This window comes from Manacus vitellinus, unplaced genomic scaffold (genome assembly GCF_001715985.3).
Source record: "Manacus vitellinus isolate BGI_N305 unplaced genomic scaffold, ASM171598v3 scaffold_24_pilon, whole genome shotgun sequence".
NCBI classification, from domain to species: Eukaryota; Metazoa; Chordata; class Aves; order Passeriformes; family Pipridae; genus Manacus; species Manacus vitellinus.
Window position 1 is genome coordinate 3,987,362 of NW_021939798.1, and position 20,026 is coordinate 4,007,387.

Here is a 20,026-nt window from a genome sequence, read left to right on the forward strand (position 1 = left end):
AGGGGGCTGTGACCCAGGCCCCGCACCTGCCCGCCGCCAGCAGCGCCCGAAGGGACGGCACCGGGCGGGGGGGACAGTCGAGAATGGAATAAATGCAAGCAGACAAACAGTGCTAAAGGGTGGGCACGAACCACCTGGAGAGTGCTGAGTACCTTCTCAAAATCAGCCTTAAAATAGATATAATATATAGTAATAATAATAATAGTTTCTATCCCTCATACACCTCTGACAGAGGGTCACCTTAAACCCAGCCGTAACTCGCCATCTCGGAGCTCTGTAACGAGCACGGCAAACCGGCACAGCGCCTCACTTTCCCAGGTTCCAGGTAAGCCAGGCTCTATCTGTGCACAGACCTCCTCGGCTCAGTCCCAGTTTTCTCAAGAACTAGGGCACAAAACCCGAGCGAGCGACCCGACACACGCCCAGCCACCCGAGCGCTGTGTCCGTCTGTCCCTGCTCCGAGGGCGCGGCCACGGCGGGGACCGGCCCAGGGGACAGCACCGAAACACCGAGACCCGACCTGGAAATAAATACCGCAGGCTACCAAACAGACAGCATTAACCGCACTCAGCTTGTCAAGTATCTGCAATTAAAGTGTTTTACCTGATCCAAATCCTCACTAACTGTTACAAGGACAAGGCACTGTCACAACTGGGAAGTAAACAATTAAGAAACACTTGCGGCTATAAAGTGAGAGGAGGGTGCTAAAATGTATTCATGCTCATATACCAACATCACTACTGCAAAGACATCATGGCAGCAGCCCACGTCACCTCACGGGTTCTCCAGCATGCTTTGTGGAGAAGAGGGTTGTGTTGTTGTTTATTTGGGCTTATTTACAGCACTGACACTCACTGTTGTTTACTAATAAAAAAATTGCCCAGAGGAGCTGTGGCTGCCCCATCCCTGGAAGTGTCCAAGGCCAGGCTGGATGGGGCTTGGAGCAACCTGAGACAGTGGAAGGTGTCCCTGCCCATGGCAGAGGGTGGAGTGAGATGAGCTTTAGGGTCCCACCAACCCAAACCATTCTATGAACTCGGAAGACATAAAACATTTTAACACTTCCGACAGAACCAATCAACTTGTAACAAACATCCAGCAGCAAATTCGAAATTGAAACTTTCGTTTTTGCACATTTGACTCAACAGCTCTTCAACTGTAGATCTATTTCCCACTTGCTCGGGAACAGAACACAGTGCCTGCTCCCTGCAAAGGGACTGCAAACCTCAGTCCTACCCTTGGGATTGTACCAGCATTCCCTACAGGCAGCTACAACACAATTCCATCCTGGTTCAGTCCGTTTATACAACCCCATACGCACATCAGATGCAGCAAAATATAGCAACAGTTTAGAGCTTTGGTTTCTTTTAAAGAAAACTTTAGTTAAATCTTGCCCACACTCTGGTATTTAGAATCAGACTTTCTTCTATACCAACATATGTTTGGCACAGAAAATGTGGAGCATCAGGGAGTCAGTTATGACTCCCTGATTCTCAGCTTGTTTTTATCCCTCGGCTCTCTGGCTACAGAAATGTTGTGCCTGCTGCACTGACAATCAGTCCGGGATCCTGAGGGCTCTGCTGGCTGAGATTACCCAGGGATTGCCATCTCCTAACACACCCCCAGAGAGAGAAAACCAGCACATTGGGAGAGCAGCCAGGTGAATTCCCACCAGGCCAGCAGCACTTATCACCACCCCTATGGCTGCTCAGTTCACACAAGTTAAAGGCATTGGTGCTACTTCAGTGTTTTCCGTTATGTGAATCACAGCTTTGTTAGTTTGCATTAATTCATTAATAACATCCAGTAGTAAATTCACCAAGCTGATATAATTGCTGTCCTGTTCATAATAGAACAGCACAGAGAATGCAGCCATTGACATGGATTTTTACAGTCTACACTGAAATTCCTTTTTGAGGGTCCCAGCACCACTGAGCTGCTCTGGGAAATGGGATTTAACACCATCAGAAGGTCTGTTTGCCTTTTAATGACCAGCACTGCAGAGCAAACACCAGATCCCATTGTCAGAGGCTCTACTCATTTCCAAGAGGAAGGCTGAGATCCTTCTGCCCATGTTTTTCTGAACTGGTGCAGATTTAGTCACTTTGTGACCGCAAAAAGCCACAGATACAGGTCACCCCAGCCTGCCCACGTGCAGGTCTGGGCCCTGCTGCATAAACCAGGAACCAGGGCAGGTACACATGTGAACAACTCACAACTCTTCAGTGCTGTTCTGGGTCTCTGGGTTCCCCAGAAATCCACTCCTTGAACTCAGCCTGGCCCTCGTGTTGGAGCTGCACAGCAGACACATCCCATCCCACACTATTTTTTCCCTGCTAGTTGAGTGTAAGCAAAAGGCCTTCTCCTCTGTCTGCTTTGCACCCCCTTTAACTATTCAGGACAGAACCTAGTTACTGACCAAAATTTGATCCTCTCTCCAAATTTCTGCAATTGCCACTGACAATAAGCAAGGTCTCAAAGCACTCCTTGCACTTCATGCCAAGTAGCCCAAAGTTATCCAGTCCACATGGGATTACACAGCAGCACCTGACTGCAGCACAGGAGTTAAGGATCAGCAGACAGACCTTATCTGCATCCCCTAACCTTAAACAATCTGGCCTGAGTGGAACAGAAACATGTAAGTACTGTGTAAAGTATAACCTATTAATATTGGGGGTTTTGACCAAACTTCCCTTAAACAACTACATATTTTTAGACTTTTTCATTTTTTACTTAAGCTCTGCTGTAGCAACACAAGGGTGTTCATTTACAGGCTGCTTGTGCTTGGGGGTACTAAACTGTCCTAGCATCAAGTTTCTTGGGTTTTCTTTCATTACATATGTGCCCTGTACTGAGAGCTACAAAGGGGTGCAGCAGCTTCTCAAGATGCACATTTTCACAGCTCCAAAGCATGGAATACTGTTAGAGGAACATGATGAATAATCAAGTAGATTAAGTGACCCTAATTGCTTACTTTGACACAACCAGCATTAAACAGCTTTTACAAGCCATTAGGAGCTATCCATAATCTTTTTATTACAGCAAGTGTCACAAGCTTCCAGTGAGATTTGATTTTTTGTTAAACAAAAATCCTACAAAGTTAATTGGCAAAACCACTTCTCAGGGAACGTTCACGTGCGATGGAACAAAATAAGCCCTTCAAATACCAGACCCTGCACAACTGAATGAAAAATGATTTCCCATGTTAATATCCCTGCACCTGACAGGCACATTTTTTTCCACTGCTTAGGTGAGAAACCCTTTGTAAGCAGGAAAAACAGCCTCAAACCCAGAGCCACGTTTTGAAGTAATCCCAATAACCGTCCTGGAGCTCCTCACACGCTAAAATTTAAGGATGTGTGTAAGAGCCAGCAGGGCTCATGCTGTGATTTAGTCATTTTCTCACAAGGGCATTTTGGCCAAGGGGAAAGGGTTAAAAAAGCATGGTGTAATTACTGCAAAATATTGAAAACAGCAAATGGTCAGGATGGTGGGGATCTCCCCAGGAACCCAGCCAGTTCCTGAAGTGACTTTAACATTTAGCAGGACAAAAATCAAGAGCTGTACCTCAAATGTGATTTTGATATTTTCCTTTATGGATGGCTTTCAGATCTCTTTAAGTAATAAAGCTGGAAAGTGTAATGCTCCTAAAAAGCCTAAGACACCCAGAAGAACATGTTTTTGTAGGAGGAATGGGAAGGAAGGTGAACAGAGCTACCTGACCTGCCACATGTTAGCGTGCTACTGACCTCAGAGGGAAGAGAAGTGAGCAATGTACAAGCCAAAACCACCCAGTGGCTCACTGGGCCAGCAGCTCGTTTGTAGAAATGCTTAATTACCCTGTCCATTCTAACCACAATCTGCCTGGTCCCTAACACGACCCAAAGAACCAGTCAGCATTTCTTACAAGTGCAAGGCAGAAAGCTTCTGGCTCAGCAATCAGTCACTGACACAGAGGAATTGCTTTCCTCCAGGTGGGGAACCCATCCAAAAACTAAGAAAAAAATAATCAGGCCAATTAATTCTTATCTGCAAAGAGCAATTGCACAAATGACCTGAAGTGGTCTGGGGAGGCCAGCAGGCAACTGGCCCCACGCTGGCACAGAGCAACTCTGGGAGTGACCAAAGGATAAAGCCACAGTGCCTTGGTGTGTTGTGAGCAACAGCAGACAACAAAAAGATCAAATACACACCTTGAACAGAGAGTATCCCATCCACCCTCCCAGGTGATCACTCTGAAAAGAACTCCCCATCCCCACACCACCAAGTGATTTTTAGAAGCCGCAGCAGCATCTCTCTGTTAACTGGAAATGCAAACCCCCCTTGCTTTGCAATCCAGCCTTGCCTGATGCAGATCTTTGCCAAAGAAACAGTCAATTCATCTTCAGGCTTCTATTTTCTGTTTAAAATTTTGACACCAGAGAGAAAACTGGACCTGCTGATTCAAAAGCACTGAAGTTTTGTTATCCACTTCTGACCAAGTGCTCTGGCACAAGGAAATCCTGAAGCACCCTCAGGACACTGAGCCCTCTCACTGTATTGAATGTGGATCATTAGTCACTGCCATGGGTTATGACCCACAATTCTACTGTGACATTTTCCTTCAAGTTTATTTGCCTTTCTTTTGCCACGGAATGCTAATCCCATCTCTTTGCTTGGATCAAGAAATGTACAGCAATTTAAGCAAATACTTAGAGAAGTACCTGTCAAAACACACCTGAGACCAAACTGCCTTTTCCATTTTTGCTGTCAGAACTGCTCAGTTCTGCAACATCCCCATGGAAAGCATCCTTATGGCTCCTTAATTCTTTGGGAGCTCAGATTGCATAGAGTGTTTTCTGTGCACTCCCAGCTGTACATGTTTGAATAAAATGACGTCATTTTCTTCAAAAAACTAAGAATGGCTGGCACTTCTCTTTTAGAGGAACAGCCCCACTAGAACACATCCAGTCTATTCACCAGGATAGAAGAATTTTTACTCCTCCCTAATCTTGAGCTGATTTTTTTTTTTTTCAATCTCCTTTTAGCACCCCTCCATCACATACCTTTATGATATGGTGCCATAAACAAACTAAACCCTACAAAAAATAAAAAGAAAAGCAGCAGATTGAGCTGCCAAGGTCCAGTTTATCTGGCAGAGGTGTTGCAGGCATCTGAAGGAGGTGAGTGCAGCAGTACCATGACACATGGCAGAACAGGGTCTAGAAAACAGGAATAGAAGCTGTAGCTTGGTTGGCAGAAAAAGAGAGATGAGAGGGAGTGGGGAGTGTAAGATAGGGCAGGCCAATGTATAAATAATTTAAATTAATCAAAACCAGACAGGAATTACAGAAATGTTAATCAACTACATGAAACTGATAAGCAAAGGCAAATTAAAACCAATACCAAGTGTGAATTAATAAGAATCAACAAGAAAAAAAGGGCTTTAAAACAATTATTTTCATGACAGAGAGTTCTAATTGAGATTTGTCATTTCAGGAGGAGAAAAAACTTTTATCAAAATCAGTTTGGTTTGGGGTTTTTTTGTTTGTTTTAAAATCAATGCCATTTGCTCAGCCAACAGAAAGCCAAAAGGAAAGGAACAGTGAAAAACAGAGACATATTTTTCTTTATGTCTGTCTCTGAAATATTTCTTACTCTGTCCAACAGGGTAATTACAGAACTAAGCAAACTTCAGGCAAGAGTTACTGAGATGTTGAGGTATGAAAAACTATTACACAAAGGTTAAGAAATGGCCATTGTTTTCAGTAGAGACGAGACAAATATTACCTAAAAAATGCAACAAGGCTAAAGCACAGTGAGACAACCTCATAAGATTCCTATAGGAAAATTGGCTGAAAGCACACAAAGAGATCCTATAAGGGCTGTGATGACAGCAGCACTATTTTTCACATCCATATAAAGTATTTAGCACTGGTATTTTTTTATTGCATAGCCAAAGCATGAACAACTTGAAATAGGAAATTTTCCATCCCTGTTAGAAGTCCTGCAGCACAAGGACCAACCTCTGCTCTCTGTTTATACCCAACTTACCAACTATCAGTCTTGCCCACAATTGCATTTGTAACACTGACATAAGATGGAACTGCTGGAGAACCTGTTTTTTTTCCCCAAACTGCGTGTGGAGACTGAAACTAAGACTGCACATAAATGATCTAAACAAAAACAAAAAGCACTTTAAAATGATTTAGACAAAAACCACAAACAAATTCTGTGCTGGATGGATTATGTTTGAGTCCTGTGCAAATCATGAGGTGTTCAAGCAACCTCCAAAAGGGCAGGGGGGAGAACAACAAACATTTCTGATAGGACAGACAGGAGTCTTTTCAAGATTCAGACTCATGTCAACATGTCTCACAATTCAGAGAGCAAGCACAGACTAGTCAGAGTACCTTAAAAAAAAAAAAGAGTTGCTCAAATATCAATACCAAAGTCCTTCTGACACAGTGAGGAAAAAAAAAAAAATCAATAAAAACCAATTTATATCTACTGCAAATAGAACAGAATATTAAGGCAGAAAGATGTCACTTACTTTACACATTCACCTGGGTGGTGCATCATAAGCACTGTAAAGGTCAGTCCCTCGGGGGAGAACAGAACCACACATGAGGAAAACAGTTCCCTTGTGAGGATATTCAGAATTCCAACAGACAGACACTACCATCCATGATCAGGAGCAGAAAAATGAAGCTGAGTCTCAGCAGTCAAAGGCCACCACAGGGTTGTGTGAGGGAACAGCCAGCAGAGAGTCTGTGACCAGAAGCCACTGATGCTCAGAGACAGTAATTACTGACAGATGTCCAAAGACAGAGCAATAAATCTCTCTGCTGAGGACTCGGGTTCTTCAAAGCTCATCTCCTCTACCTCAATTTATTTGGCTAATTGAATTAGCCTGTGGTTAATTTAAGATTATATTCTATTTTCATTTCAGTCTCAGAAAAGGAATGATGCAACAGACTGTATTCCAACCAGCAAACAACCAACCTGCCTCGTGCCCGGCGTTCCCATGAATTCCCTGCCCTCCATGGGGCAGCCCTGCTGCCATGGGAACTGCCTGTTTGGATCCTGGCAGAACTGAGCACAGGAGGAATGGGAAACAATTCACAGGCAGCTTTTACAGTTGCCACACTCAGCAACATGCAGTTCTTACTAAAGCACTGAGTGAGGGGCACAAATGGGACAGGGAATCACAGAATATCCTGAGCTGGAATGGACACGTCAGGATCATCCAGTCCAGCTCCTGGTCCTGCACAGACACAGACACCCACCCTGTCCCTGAGAGTTATCCAAACACTCCTGGAGCTCTGGCAGCCTTGGTGCTGTGCCCACTGCCCTGTTCAGTGCCAACCACCCTCTGGGGGAAGGACATTTTCCTGAGATCCAACCCTGAACATGTTATTCACTAAAAACCCCCAAAAATACAAGAAAACTTTTTTCTCAGCAAAAGTCATGGAAAGCCAACATGAACAGAAGCATTTCTATACATGTAATATATATGTGCACACACAATAATAAATAATACTATAAAATGCATTTAAATAGTAAATAATACTATAAAAATGCATTTGAAGTTTTTCTGAGGATAGACTGTAGCACCAGAGAAAAACAGTAACATGGATCAACTCCACAGCAGAGCATATTCCTCAGCATCAGCTATGGGACTTTTTTGACTTCCCATAAGCTGTTTATGCCACCTGAAACTTGCTGAGTACAAAAGCTTTGCAGTTTTACTACTGAAAATACAATATGTTAATACAGCAACCATAAAACCTCAAGATTATGAAAAGAAATCCAGCCATTTTTTAACAGGATCCTCAGATATAAACAAAACTAAACCCCATGAGTAGAAGTAGAGCTGAAATATTAGTGGGCTGCAGCTGACATACACATATTTCCCTTTCTCCCACGGGCACAAACTTAAAACTGAAATCAGTCGACTTTCATACATCACCATTAACATTTTTAACTCAAAATATTTTTGCAGAACACTTCTTCCCCTAAGAACATGAATTTTAGAACCTGTCTGTAAATAGAGCTGCTCCACAAGCCCTGCCCTGCAGAACTGTTGTCCCTGCCCTGGGGCTGGTCAGTGCTGGGCAGGAGAGGAGAAGTTCAGCCAAACAAACCAGCAACTCAACAGCTTCATTAGTGGGTTGGCAGGCTCCAAGGATTCTAATGAATTTTTAACTTTCTACTAATCAGTTCCAAGGGACTATTTGTATTTTCCCCCATCACATCCCTAATGGCACTTTTCACTCAAATTGCCTTTATTTTATTTAATAAAGCTGGGGGGTTTTCCCTTCCCAGAAAACACTTAGTAAGGAGTTATTTGCAGGAATCAAATTGATTACTGATGTAAGCACAATTCTGCAAACTGACCTGTGACATGTGACTCAATGCATTCCCTCTGTATGTGCTGGTGCAGAGCTCTCCAGTTATGATTTTATTGCCAAGTTTGGGGGCACTCATTGTTTCATTTCTCCTCCATTTTTATTAAAGAAAAAAGGAATATAGAGAAAAACATGCTTCCCATAATTAACACCAGTAACAATCTTCAATTATTTCCACAGATACCATTTTTCCTTTGCAGATTTTCAACTTTTTCTGAATATAAGACATCTGTGATTCTGTCTTTGCACAAACCTAAACATGTAAATGCAGCTGAAAATCTCACTCCATTAAATTTCTTCCTTTGCAAGAAAAGATTGAAAGGCTACTATTCCCAGTAAAAGTTCCAGTAATTCCTGAGGCAGGGTTTTAGCACATAAGAGAGGAAGAAAAACATCACTCACAACTGTAACTGAATAAAACAAGATTAGGATGCATGTAAGCAGGAAAGGAGAAAGAATCACTGGACATGCAGAAGAGGAACATTTTTGTATCTAATGATACTTTTTTCCTCTCTAATTCCCAATACAGAACTTTAAACAGAAAAATTATCCTCTTTGAGAGCACCCGCTGTCCTCTCACCATTAAATGCATGGACACTGCACTGCAGCTTGGAACTCACCTCTGCCATTTACACAACAAAGACCTGATATCAACAAGTAATCAGAATTTGAAACAAGTGAACTTCATCCTCACAAACATCTTTTTTTCCCCTCCTAATACCAGTTTGTGGATTTGCTTGGGGTTTTTTTGGAAAGGGATGAGACAGTGGGCAAATGAAGAAAAAAGTGCTTAAAAACAGCATTCTGGAAGCTCATAATTTTAAGTTAAACCCTTAATATCCTCTTTCTAGTGCTAAACAGGCTTTAAATTTGTCACTGAAAGCAGGTACTATTTGCCTAAGATGCCAGAACAACTTGACATTATAATTTAAGTAACTGGATCAGCTTTTTCCTCGATGCTTTTATGAATGACTACAAGGTGAGAAGGTATTTCACGACACAGATAAATATTTAGCCAACGGTTCAACCACAAAGCTTGCCGTGGTAGTGTCATTTCCTGGGCTTGCCACTGGTTCCCAGGCTCCCAGCACCTCCCTGGTGCCAGCAGAGGCCCATGTGACAGGGAACAAACCACATGAAGGCAGTGCCAGGATGAAAGAACAATGACACCACCCTTCCGAGGGGGAATTCCGGCAGCCAGGTGAGCTCCCACAGCCAGTCTGGTGCTGTGCTATCAGAGGCCGTGGTGAGGCTGGAATAAATTCCCAGGAAGAGGGGAGTGCAGCAGCTGTGGGAGCTGGAACACGAGCCCTGGCCTCCCGTTCCACCCCCAGACCCCCCGGGCTCCGTTCCCTGAATAGCCGGACGGGCAGTACCGGCCAGTCTTGGAATGGAGGGCTGACAGGAACACTGTGCACACTCATGGGGCATTTTTAGACTTTGATCAGGGATCCTCCTCTGGCTATGGCTTCTGGAAGCTATCCTAAAAAAAGAAAAAGCACCTTATCCCTATATTTACTATATTTATAACCCATCAGTCTAAAATAAAGTTATTTAAATCTTTATCTTATAACCAGACTTCAAAAAAATGCTGATTTAGGACTAGTTTAGGTAGAGAACAGCTACATGACCCACCAGTTATTTTTTGTACACAATCATAAAACACACCAGCAGCTGTTCTTAATTTATGGCAAAGTTCCCAAAGTACAACCTGGTGAGATATTTGTGCTCAAATCTTGCCCAGGCTCAAAGCTGTGAGCCCACAACAACACACAGTCAGAATGTTAAAGGTAAAACAGTCAAGGGAATCATCCTCTGCAACCTGGACCTTCAGCTGCCCTTTTGGAAAAGGAAAGACAAGTCATTTGGATATATTAAATATGTTGCAAAATAAATATTATCCACAAGTAGTGTTATCTAATTTGGGATTTAAAACAGCACAAGAAGTATCAGAGCTGCTCTGCAGAGATTCAGTTTAAGTCATCCCAGATCAAGAGCTGAATCACAAGCTAACCACTACTGTATTACACCCAAAGCCAGGCTGAGTTTATCCTATGATGAATTTTTTAAACTCCAATAGAATCCTACTAAAATAGGATTTTATTTTTTGCCACTGAAGATAACACTTGTTGTCTTAGTGTTGCTGAGTGTTTGCATTTGAAAAATAGGTCACGTCAAGAACTGCTTTGAAATGATTGTTTAAACAAAGCTTACAAACAGAGATAAAATTCTTCTGCTGGAATGTCTTCTAATGTCTGCACCAAGGTTGATCATCCAGGAAGGAGCACAGAGGAGAGCAAAGGGATTTGTGAAGAGAACCAGGAAGAGCAAGAATGAGATTTCACAGACACAAAGATGTGGAGATAAAGGGCAGGAATACACACTGACATCAGGAAAGCAGAATAAGCCTGTTTTGAAAAACAATTACTTCTTTAATTAGCTTTAAAATATCTAAAAACCAATTTTTCTAGGAAAGTATATGCAGTTCTTCACTTAATCTGATTGAAGCCAATAAGCCAGTGTAACCAAATTAAATAGCAGTGTATGTCCATACAAGATACCCTGATTTTTCCATGTCTCTACCTCCTGAACACTCATTTACCAAACTATTTTTGCCCCTATTAACACAAGATAATTACAAACACCACACATAATAGCAGTCATAGAAGAAAGAATGCTTAACACAGTATCTGTGCTCATCTTCCTTCAGAACATATCCTTTCTTAAAGCCCAAAAAAGGTCTTTGGGATACATCTTAAAACATCTCCACATCACACACTGTTACCTAGAACAGACAAAACTATTCAAATCAGCAATTGTAGCTGTATAATTTACCTGTCCACACGAATATATTTTAAGCATTCCCATACTGTCAGGTCATGTATCTTAAAAAACATGAATCAGGATCTTGACTAGTATAGTAACAGTCAAAAAAAAAAAAATGGAAAACAGCAATGCAAGATGAATCCAACTTCCTGGACTCTATGTTCTATGAAACAACATTTCCAAATTCTATAAAATACTTATTTTCAGAACCCAGCTAGCCAAGGCCACAGGTAACCTGATCCAAACCTGAAGTCAGCCCTGCTTGGAGCAGGGTGGATGAGATGACCTTCAGAGATCCCTTCCAATCCATGTTAGTTCAAGATTTCATAAAATAAACTGGAGAATGAGAGTGTGTTTGTACACACAAACATTTGCCCTCTTTCTTTCCAGACACCCTGGGCAATCTGTGGATACAGCTACAGGGAACACTGCATGGAAAGCAGGACTACAAACAGCACTGAGCGGGGCAGACTGATTTTGGCATCTTAAATACACACCAGTTTTACATTTATGCACAAGAACTATAGACAAATGTATTGACCTTAGTGAGGTGGTGAAGATGTGAGACTTCTCACTTATCAGCTCTACCTGATCTCAGGAGTGTCCAGTTTATCTGCTGAATCCTCAGCAGGGTGAAAACACATCCCCACTGCCAGAGCTCTGACTCCTGTACTGGTGAGGAATCTCTCTGGAATTATAAATTATATTAATTGCTTCTGCTGAGACAGGGGAAAAGAAAGGATACAGGCTTGTCTTGACAGAGGTAACCACTCAAACCACAGAAAACACTCAGCTTCACCATTCCTCTGTAACCCACATTTCATTCACACATCTCAAACTGAAACTCCACTACTCCTACCTTTGGAATTCCTCCTTTGATGCATTTTCCCTCCTGCCATCCACTGATCAGCATTTTCAGTGGTGACTCAGGAGAACACACCAAACATGACACGTGGCTGAAACCCTCTCGGGGTGCCCCGATTTAGCCCCAAACACACATCCCTGAACAGCACAGGACAGGAAAACATCTCACAGGAGTAACAACCACCATCCCACTGATGGGAGTATTTCATACTATGAAATCAGACAAATGATCATGCCTTATAACAAGTTACATTTCAAATTTATTCCTATTCTACCACGAGATAAAAGCCAAGATGATCTACTAAGCCTGAGGAATTCAGAACCACGTTTTTTCACGTAACCTATTCCAGCCTCTCACCTCAGTTCTACTCCCCTCTCCAGTGGTGTCTGTGATGACCTACAGAACTCCTTATTTCACCAAGAAAGCTGCAAGAGCTAGTTTAAATAATTGTTTTCCTCATGTTTTGTTGGTATTTTTACTACAGAAGTAAATCACAATACAGGCCAGACAGCCTTTCTCCAACAAGACACAGTAAGTTCTCAAGTGATACTAAGTTACTTGAGCTAAGAGCACAATTGTAATTATTGTGATTTTAGAAAACAATTTACTGTAAAGGCAAAATATCAGAAGACTAAGTTAGTGCTATGAAAACTGGTGTTATTGTAACTTCAGTTCTTTAGGTAATGGTCTGAAATTTAAGTTCAGCACAGGACCTGTCCTTATTTTGAAGTTTCCCAGTTTCCATACTTGAAATACTCAAATTTCAAAAGGTTTGATAGATGCAGTTCCAAGGAAACCAACTGGCACAGTAAACCCATTTAACAAACACAAAACAAAACTAAAAGTCAGTGTTTTTACAGCCACTGCTTGCCTTTCACTATAAACCTATATAGAATTTTTTCTCATTTTCATATTTTATTTTTCTGCCCTAAGTACTTAGTATTGCCAAGAACAAACTTACTATGTTGCTCAGAGTAATTCTTCTACATGTACATTTTTAATTTATCATTGGAACAAGAGTGTAAATAATTCCTTTAGATTTAGTTCTGCCATTTGAACATAGTCAAGTTCCACAATTCCCACAGACCCACAGGTGCAGAAAACCTGTTGTTCTTGTCATATTCTTGGCAGAATCAGAACCATTTCCATTCACCATTCTGCAAACTTCACTGGAAAACACTAAGGATAATATTCTGCTCTACAGAAGTCAGGTACTCTAAAGCATATGTTGATATAGCAACTCAAATATATCATCCATCACATTATAACATTACAAAAGGAAGTTTTAAAGAGTCTACTATCCCTTGATTTTTCTTCAGCATGAAGTGCCAGTCTAATGGGAGATCTGGGGGAAGCATTAGTAAGGGCTGAATTGTCCTATATTCATGTCCTATGAACCAGAATAATCATTCTACCAGTAATTTATGTAGCAAGTGCCCCTCAACACATCACACATTTGCAGTGTTAATCTACCTCCATAACAGTAAGTTGTTCAGTAATATACACATTTGCAGTGTGTATTTAAAGAGGCACAAAGAGGAGGCTGAACAAGCCAAGAATATGGTGCCCACATGCCCCAGAAGGGCAGAGCTCCTCCCTGCAGCTGCAGATTCTTGTGATCTTGAGGAAAACAGAACTGAAGGCTGAGTCCTTTTCCCTTCTCACTCTGATGACAGTGGCAACCAAAAATCTGAGAGCACAAGTGTCACTTTTCCTGTGAGCCAGAGTTACATGAATGAATGTTTGGTAGTCAAGGAAAAATTGCTAAGGCACAGAGCAAAGGGAGAACACAAACACAAAGGAAGTGGCATTTTCATTCTGAGAAAGCTTCAAAAAAATCACCTTCTCAACTTTTTTTTTTTTTTAAAGAGCTGTCTGTGCAACATTTGGCAGAAGATCTGTTGTTCATAAGACAACACCGAATTTGGGTATTTCAAAAGCACCAGGATAATATTTCAGAGCAACTGTTTCTTACAGCCAGTGAAGTAGCTCATTTAAAAAAACTGAATGTGGAGTGTAATGACCTAATTAGGGGAATTTCTCCCCAGAGAGAGGCTGCTCTAGTGTAAGATGATGGGAAAACCCAGCTGGTTTGAATACTGTAAGATCAAGACCTGAATGCTTTTGCAAGTGTGTGGTTGAAGAAAAAAAAATTATACTCAGAAGGCTGGAAGTTTCTGTCCTTGTGACAAACACACACTGAATAGAGTCGTACTAACCTCAGCTTCTCAGTTAGAAACCTCCCAGGATTACTCATACCTGGTAACCACAAAACAAATTCAGAACTGCCAACACTATTCTGTTGAACTTCAGTTACTGAAAGTACTCCACACTTATTTCATCTCTGTTAGAGAAGAAAATAATTAAGAGGTGTCACATCAGCTCATATATCAGCTTTCGTGGTATCAAAAGCAAAAACTAAAGCAAGAGATCAAATTATTCAGTAACAAAATATATTTAGATAAATTACTCCGTAGCTGATCTCAATTACTCCTTTTTTTGAAGACACCAACACAACACTCTATAGTCCAGTATTTTTACTTAAGGGTATAATTAATAAACTGCACAAATACCTTCCAAGACATGGAACATGTTAAATTTGTTCCCTAAGAAAAAGCATTCCAAGAAACACTTTCAGATGGAAGCACTTGATGCTGCAACTGCCACCAGAACACTGTTTCTATCTTAAACCTTTTGAGTTTTAAATAAAATGTGAAGAACTTAGTCATTAATACAACCTACATAAAGTTACTGAATTCTGGCTAAGTTTGAGCAAGACCATGAGCATTTTGGCTTGTCCTTCCTTGTTGCCCCTCAGACTCTCCCAGGGAAAATAATCCACCCCACACACTTTATTAACATTAACATAACACGGTAAAACTTCAGGGAATTAAGTTTAATGTGCTGTTCAACACATAACATGGAGTTTCATACAACTTACAGTTCACAATGCCCTCACAGCAAAATCAAAACAGACCAAAAACTGCCCCAGTATTGTTATGCAAGAGCTCGATTTTCTTCTTGCTGCTCACCCTGAAAAGTAACACAATGAGAACCAGTTACAATGTGACATTCAAACACCTAAATATGAAATATGTTCACATTGTTTCTCTAAGTCTGTCTAGGCAAGTGCACTCCCCTAATACGATCTTCTAACTTGGAAATAACAGAAAATACAACACTATTTCCATTTGTGCTTTTGGATGTACAATACATACAAACAGACCATCATCTTATGTTTTTATGATGCAGAAACAGAGGTTTCACTGCAGTGAAATACAGATCAACATTTAGCATGACAATAAAGTAAATTATTTAATTGTCTAACTAACCACTCAGTTTACTGTAAGGTAGAGCCATGTTCCACATTCACTTCCGAGTCACATTAGAGAAATAACCACAGACTGTGGTTTGCCAGGGGAGGGAGGTGCTTGGGTTTGGGTTTTTTCATCTTTTCTTTTTTCTTTTTTAAATTAAAAACCGACTATGAACACTAAAGACCAACACCAGCACACGCAGAATCTTTTAGTTCAGTTAAAAATTGCTACTAGTCAAAACAATGCATCAGAAAATCAATTTATTGGGAGAGCACAGGAAGTTGTCCTGCTAAGCAGGTTATTTTTTATCAGGCTTTCCCCCTCCCCACTTCTTTGAAATGAAATCTAAGTTTTCCTTTCCTGCTTGCTAAGAAACTCCTCAGCTGTTCATGCCACTGTCAAGGCATGGTAAGTCTCCAGCATCAGCAGCTTGCTGCACTTTCCCTCCAGACTGTTTATTTGCTTTCCAAGGGAATTACACTTGAGGAGAGCCAGCGTGAAGCTGAAGCCTCCCTTTAAAGCTGTAGCTTCCCAACTCAACATTTACTATTGACTGGCACCCACTCATCCTACAAATTTCAATCTTCCTCATCAAACTGCTGTGACACTTCTGAGTAATTATTTTATATTTCTATTCTGCTTCATTTTTTACTGAATCAAGGCCAAAAAAGATACAGTCCATAAGCAAATCTGAGGAAAGTCAGTTCATAGAATCACAGAATGGTTTGGGTTGGAAGAGACCTTAAAGATCATCTCATTTCAACCCCCTGTTATGGGCAGTTCTATCATGAAAATCTGTCTCATTAATGCAGATACAAGTAAAGGAATTTTTGAATCCCTATCATTCGAATACTCCAACAGTAAAAGAATCTCAAATCCTCCAAAGCTTCTTCTTCTTCAAAAAAACCCTGTTCCACTACTTTGACTCATCACTCTTCAATATTAGAGCAAGTAAGACACATTAAATAATAAAAAAATTGTTTAATACCTGCTCTGACAGTTTTATACATTACAGGAAAAGAATTTTAAACTAGTTTGGTTAATAATCCAAATGTTAAAGCTGAAAGATAGTAAGAGAAGAAGCCTTAGAGAATAACTGAATCTCTTCAGGAACCTCACTGGACTTTGGTCAGTAACCCTTCCTTTGGCTTTGCTCTGCTAATGCACCTTTAAATCAGATTTCTGTACTTTCTTTCTTTCCTCTTATTTCAACATGCCAGAACTCAGAAAGCTGTACCCTTTTACAGGCAAGAATCCTCAAGTCACTGCCATTGACCCCCTCACTGTTTCTCCACCAGCTACACTCTCCACAACAGCAGCAACTGCTGAGAGCCAATGTCATTGGGCAAGACTCCAAAAACAAGAGAGAAAGCAAACATTAAACCCCTGATAAAGCTGAGTTCAAGTGTTCTTGCTCCATTGCCTTTGATGTGTCCAGTTCCTTAACAGTGTTTAGCCAGCCTAAACCCAGATTTGATAGTAAGAAGAATACAACAGCTGCTTTATGACTATTAACTCAGAATGTGCTAATAAAGCACCTACAACAAGACCTTGTGCTTTTCCTGGCCCCTTTTAGGCAGCACAGAATGAAACACCACCTTTGGTAAAGCCCAAAACAGTAACAGCAACAGGAAAATATGACACCCAAGTGCCTGGAGAGCAGGAAATACCTGCCTTCAGTGCCTGCCTTCAATAGGAAGTGCAGCACCACGCCTTTAAAAACAAGAAGAAAATAAAGATAGACATTAACATAACCAATGTTCCTTTCTGAAGAAAACTCCTCACTATTTTCTACAGCAATTAAGAATTTGCCCAGACTTCTAAAAACACTGAGTTAGCAACTGAGTTTGGCCTTACTTTTAAGACCCAAGCTCAGCTACCAAAATGACTTTGAGCAAATCACTTGACCCTGTGGGGACATCCCACAGCCAGTGAGAGCCTCAATGACACCCTCACTCTTCCTCACTGCTCTACTGGGAACGAAAACCAAACCCAACCAAACACCAGTGATGTTCAGACACTGAAATGTAAACCATTTTCCTCACAGTGAGGTTATACAACTACTCCTGGAAGGTAAACATTCCCTGGAATTACACAGTGTGTCCTAGGATGTTTGTTCTTATCTTTGAATCTCCTCATCCTTAGACAGCTGTTGTTCTTCAGCTTTACAGAATCACCACTGCACATGTGCCTAATCATTTCTCCAGCATTTCATGTACTCAGTCTGATGTAGCATCTTCACACAGACATGAGACTGTTCCAAAGCCTCATCACCTTACCTTTTAGGGTACCTGAAAGTTTTTCTCATACCAAACCACCTTTCACAATATTTCTCACATCTCAGAAGGCTAAAATCAGCAATCAATTAAACACAAACCCTCTGTCTCACCTGTATCAAATCAGTCCCAGGAATTCAATTATTGCTGCACTCCAAACTAAAATTACATTGCCAGTGAAAAATGCTGTTTTGAAGAATGTACTTGAATTTGTCAGGTTCATCAGCACTGGTATTTGTTTTCTCCTGCCCTAGCTTCCAAGAATTCTTCTGTGCCACGGAACTGCTTTCAGAACCTCAGGTTGTTTGCCTACTAAAATGAAAAGTAAGAAGAATTAGCAAAGTCAGAAGCAAGACCACAATGGAAGGTGACAAACAAACATGGTACTTGACATACTTCACCATCTTAGCGAGGGGTTTGGACACACCATGCAATGCCAGGGCAATGTCCTACGGCCTCTGTGTCCCCCTGCACACATCAGAAAATACAGTTTTATAAAGGTCAGACAACTAAGACATGGATGAAATTACAATTATTCAGTAACACTGTTGTGGATAATCAAAACCTGAACAAAGAGTAATGGACAAGCATACCTATTGGAGGCTCCTCTGATCTCAATGGGAATGCCTCAGTTACTGGAGACACTGCAGTAACACAGACCAGCAGCCGGTGGTGGGGTGGCCTCGCTGAGCACAGCACTATTTTTAGATAGTTTAACACATCACTTAGTGTGTAACATCACTCAGTCAACAGGGAAACATTTTTCTTCTGAGAAAGGTTAAAGCACATGCAGCTGCACTTGCCTGGACATTGTACTCCTGTAAATATCCAACTGCTGAGGAGGATACATGTAAAGCACTGGCTATTTCCTTGTTCACTCATGACCTTGAATACAATTAGGGAAGGCGGTCGCTGAACAAATATTTTGCTGTGTGTACTCTTACAACTCTTCCAAAATCTCTCAGATTTTTGCCTCAGAAGAACTAGACCATCTACTGTGCACCAAGACGTTTTCAGATAATGAATCAGAGCATGAATGACATGAACTTCTAATAAACAAAATTAAATATGATAATAAAATCAACTCAAAACACTTTTGAATGCAAAACATGCAAAGGACCACAGTGTCACTAACGTGTCATCTGCCCGGGCCAACACACAGTCCTGGGGTGTCTCTCGCTCCTCCTTCACAGTCACAACTCTCACATCTCCCAGGCCAGAACAAGCAGATTCTTTATGCAGCTGCTCAGCATTGTCATACCTGCAAATACAACCCAGATTGTTGACTGAAACACTCCTCTGGCAAAAAAGTTCCGTCTCTGTTTCACCTACCACCAGTGTCAGGTGCTCAGCAATGCAATCAACAAAACAGACAGAAGCTCTTTGGCAAAAGATATTAAAAATCTTCAATTTTAATTAAATTATATTACACTTTCCTTTTATAGATATAACTTTCACCTTTTTAAGTATCAGCTAAGTTTTTAAGTATTATTTTTAAGTATCAGCTACAGTCTTTCAAGTAGTACCGAGGAAAACATTTCATTCCCCCCTTCCCATGTAAAGAGAGGACAGTACTCACGTCCCATCTGCTGCTATTAAAGATGTGCTGCCTGACAGAGCTCTTTCCTCCTTCACAGTGATCCTCCTGACACCCTCAGGGAGGGGACAGAGTGGGGCTTTTGACAGTGGGTCGTAGCTGTCATACCTAGAAAAGAAATACACAATTGGTATCAACACCCAGCACTGTTTACTCAGTATTAGTAAACAGAGGAGTGTTGTGGCAATATACCCACAAATCCAATAAAAACCCTGCAACTTCTGCATCGTTCCTGAAATCCAGCTTCTCCTTAAGTGTCAGCCACCGCTCAATGTGATTTCCCACATAAATCCTCGTTTTGCCCCTTCTTCTATCAAGACTTTGCTTCCTCTTTTTCTTTTCCAGGAAGGACAACACCGGGGGCCTTCCACACCTCTTTGCTGGCAGGGACATGGTGAGCCTGGAAACAAAGGAGAGACTTCAGTGAATGGCAGCTCAGAGCAATGGGTGGGACCTCAGCGTTCTGAGCCACCACAGTGGTGACGGCCACGTGCCTTTTGCTCCTTGGATGTCAAACACCTACCCCTGAGGGGGAGAGAAAACCCCTCACACACTTGTCCCTGAGGGGAGGGAAAGGCCCCTGACAACAACATCTCTGATGAGGGGGAGAAGAGCCCTTCACACAGCAACACCTGAGGGGGGAGAAAAGCCCCTCACACAGCTGCCCCTGAGGGTGGGGAAAAGCCCCTCATACAGCTGCCCCTGAGGGTGGGGAAAAGCCCCTCATACAGCTGCCCCTGAGGGTGGGGAACGAG

General features: G+C 41.6%; 2 protein-coding genes across 8 annotated transcripts in view; both read right to left on the bottom strand.

Annotated features, from left to right (window-relative positions):
• Nucleotides 1–6,982, bottom strand: part of FOXK2 (forkhead box K2) — a 54,791-nt gene extending 47,809 nt beyond the window's left edge. The window contains exon 1 of the mRNA XM_018073177.2: nucleotides 6,533–6,982. Within this exon, the coding sequence (XP_017928666.1) occupies nucleotides 6,533–6,561 (29 nt within the window). The 5' untranslated portion in view covers nucleotides 6,562–6,982. The remainder of the gene's footprint in view (nucleotides 1–6,532) is intronic.
• A 7,980-nt stretch (nucleotides 6,983–14,962) lies between these two features.
• LOC108639799 (zinc finger protein 692-like) lies at nucleotides 14,963–19,712 on the bottom strand. 7 transcript variants are annotated; one of them, XM_018073182.2, is made up of 8 exons: nucleotides 19,464–19,712; nucleotides 19,254–19,379; nucleotides 18,810–18,935; nucleotides 18,478–18,509; nucleotides 18,268–18,378; nucleotides 18,071–18,142; nucleotides 17,788–17,986; nucleotides 14,963–15,114 (listed from the first exon to the last, which is right to left on the bottom strand). In XM_018073182.2, exons 1-6 carry the CDS (start codon nucleotides 19,496–19,498, stop codon nucleotides 18,072–18,074), a joined length of 501 nt encoding a protein of 166 aa, XP_017928671.1. In that variant the 5' UTR covers nucleotides 19,499–19,712; the 3' UTR covers nucleotides 14,963–15,114; nucleotides 17,788–17,986; nucleotide 18,071. The 7 variants fall into 7 exon arrangements, 6 of the variants coding, with proteins under 6 accessions (XP_017928671.1, XP_017928669.1, XP_017928668.1 ...); XM_018073180.2 differs by having other exon boundaries at nucleotides 18,268–18,372; nucleotides 18,478–18,506; nucleotides 19,468–19,711; XM_018073179.2 differs by having other exon boundaries at nucleotides 19,468–19,711.
• Nucleotides 19,713–20,026: the final 314 nt, after the last annotated feature.

Excerpts from the sequence above, each read along its gene's own strand:
- LOC108639799 (XM_018073179.2), bottom strand. The coding sequence starts at position 19,664 with ATGTCCCTGCCAGCAAAGAGGTGTGGAAGGCCCCCGGTGTTGTCCTTC. Across the intron at positions 18,936-19,253 it reads TTAATAGCAGCAGATGGGAC|GTATGACAATGCTGAGCAGC; the intron begins GTGAGTACTGTC and ends TTGTATTTGCAG. Across the intron at positions 18,143-18,267 it reads ATCAGAGGAGCCTCCAATAG|GGGGACACAGAGGCCGTAGG; the intron begins GTATGCTTGTCC and ends TGATGTGTGCAG.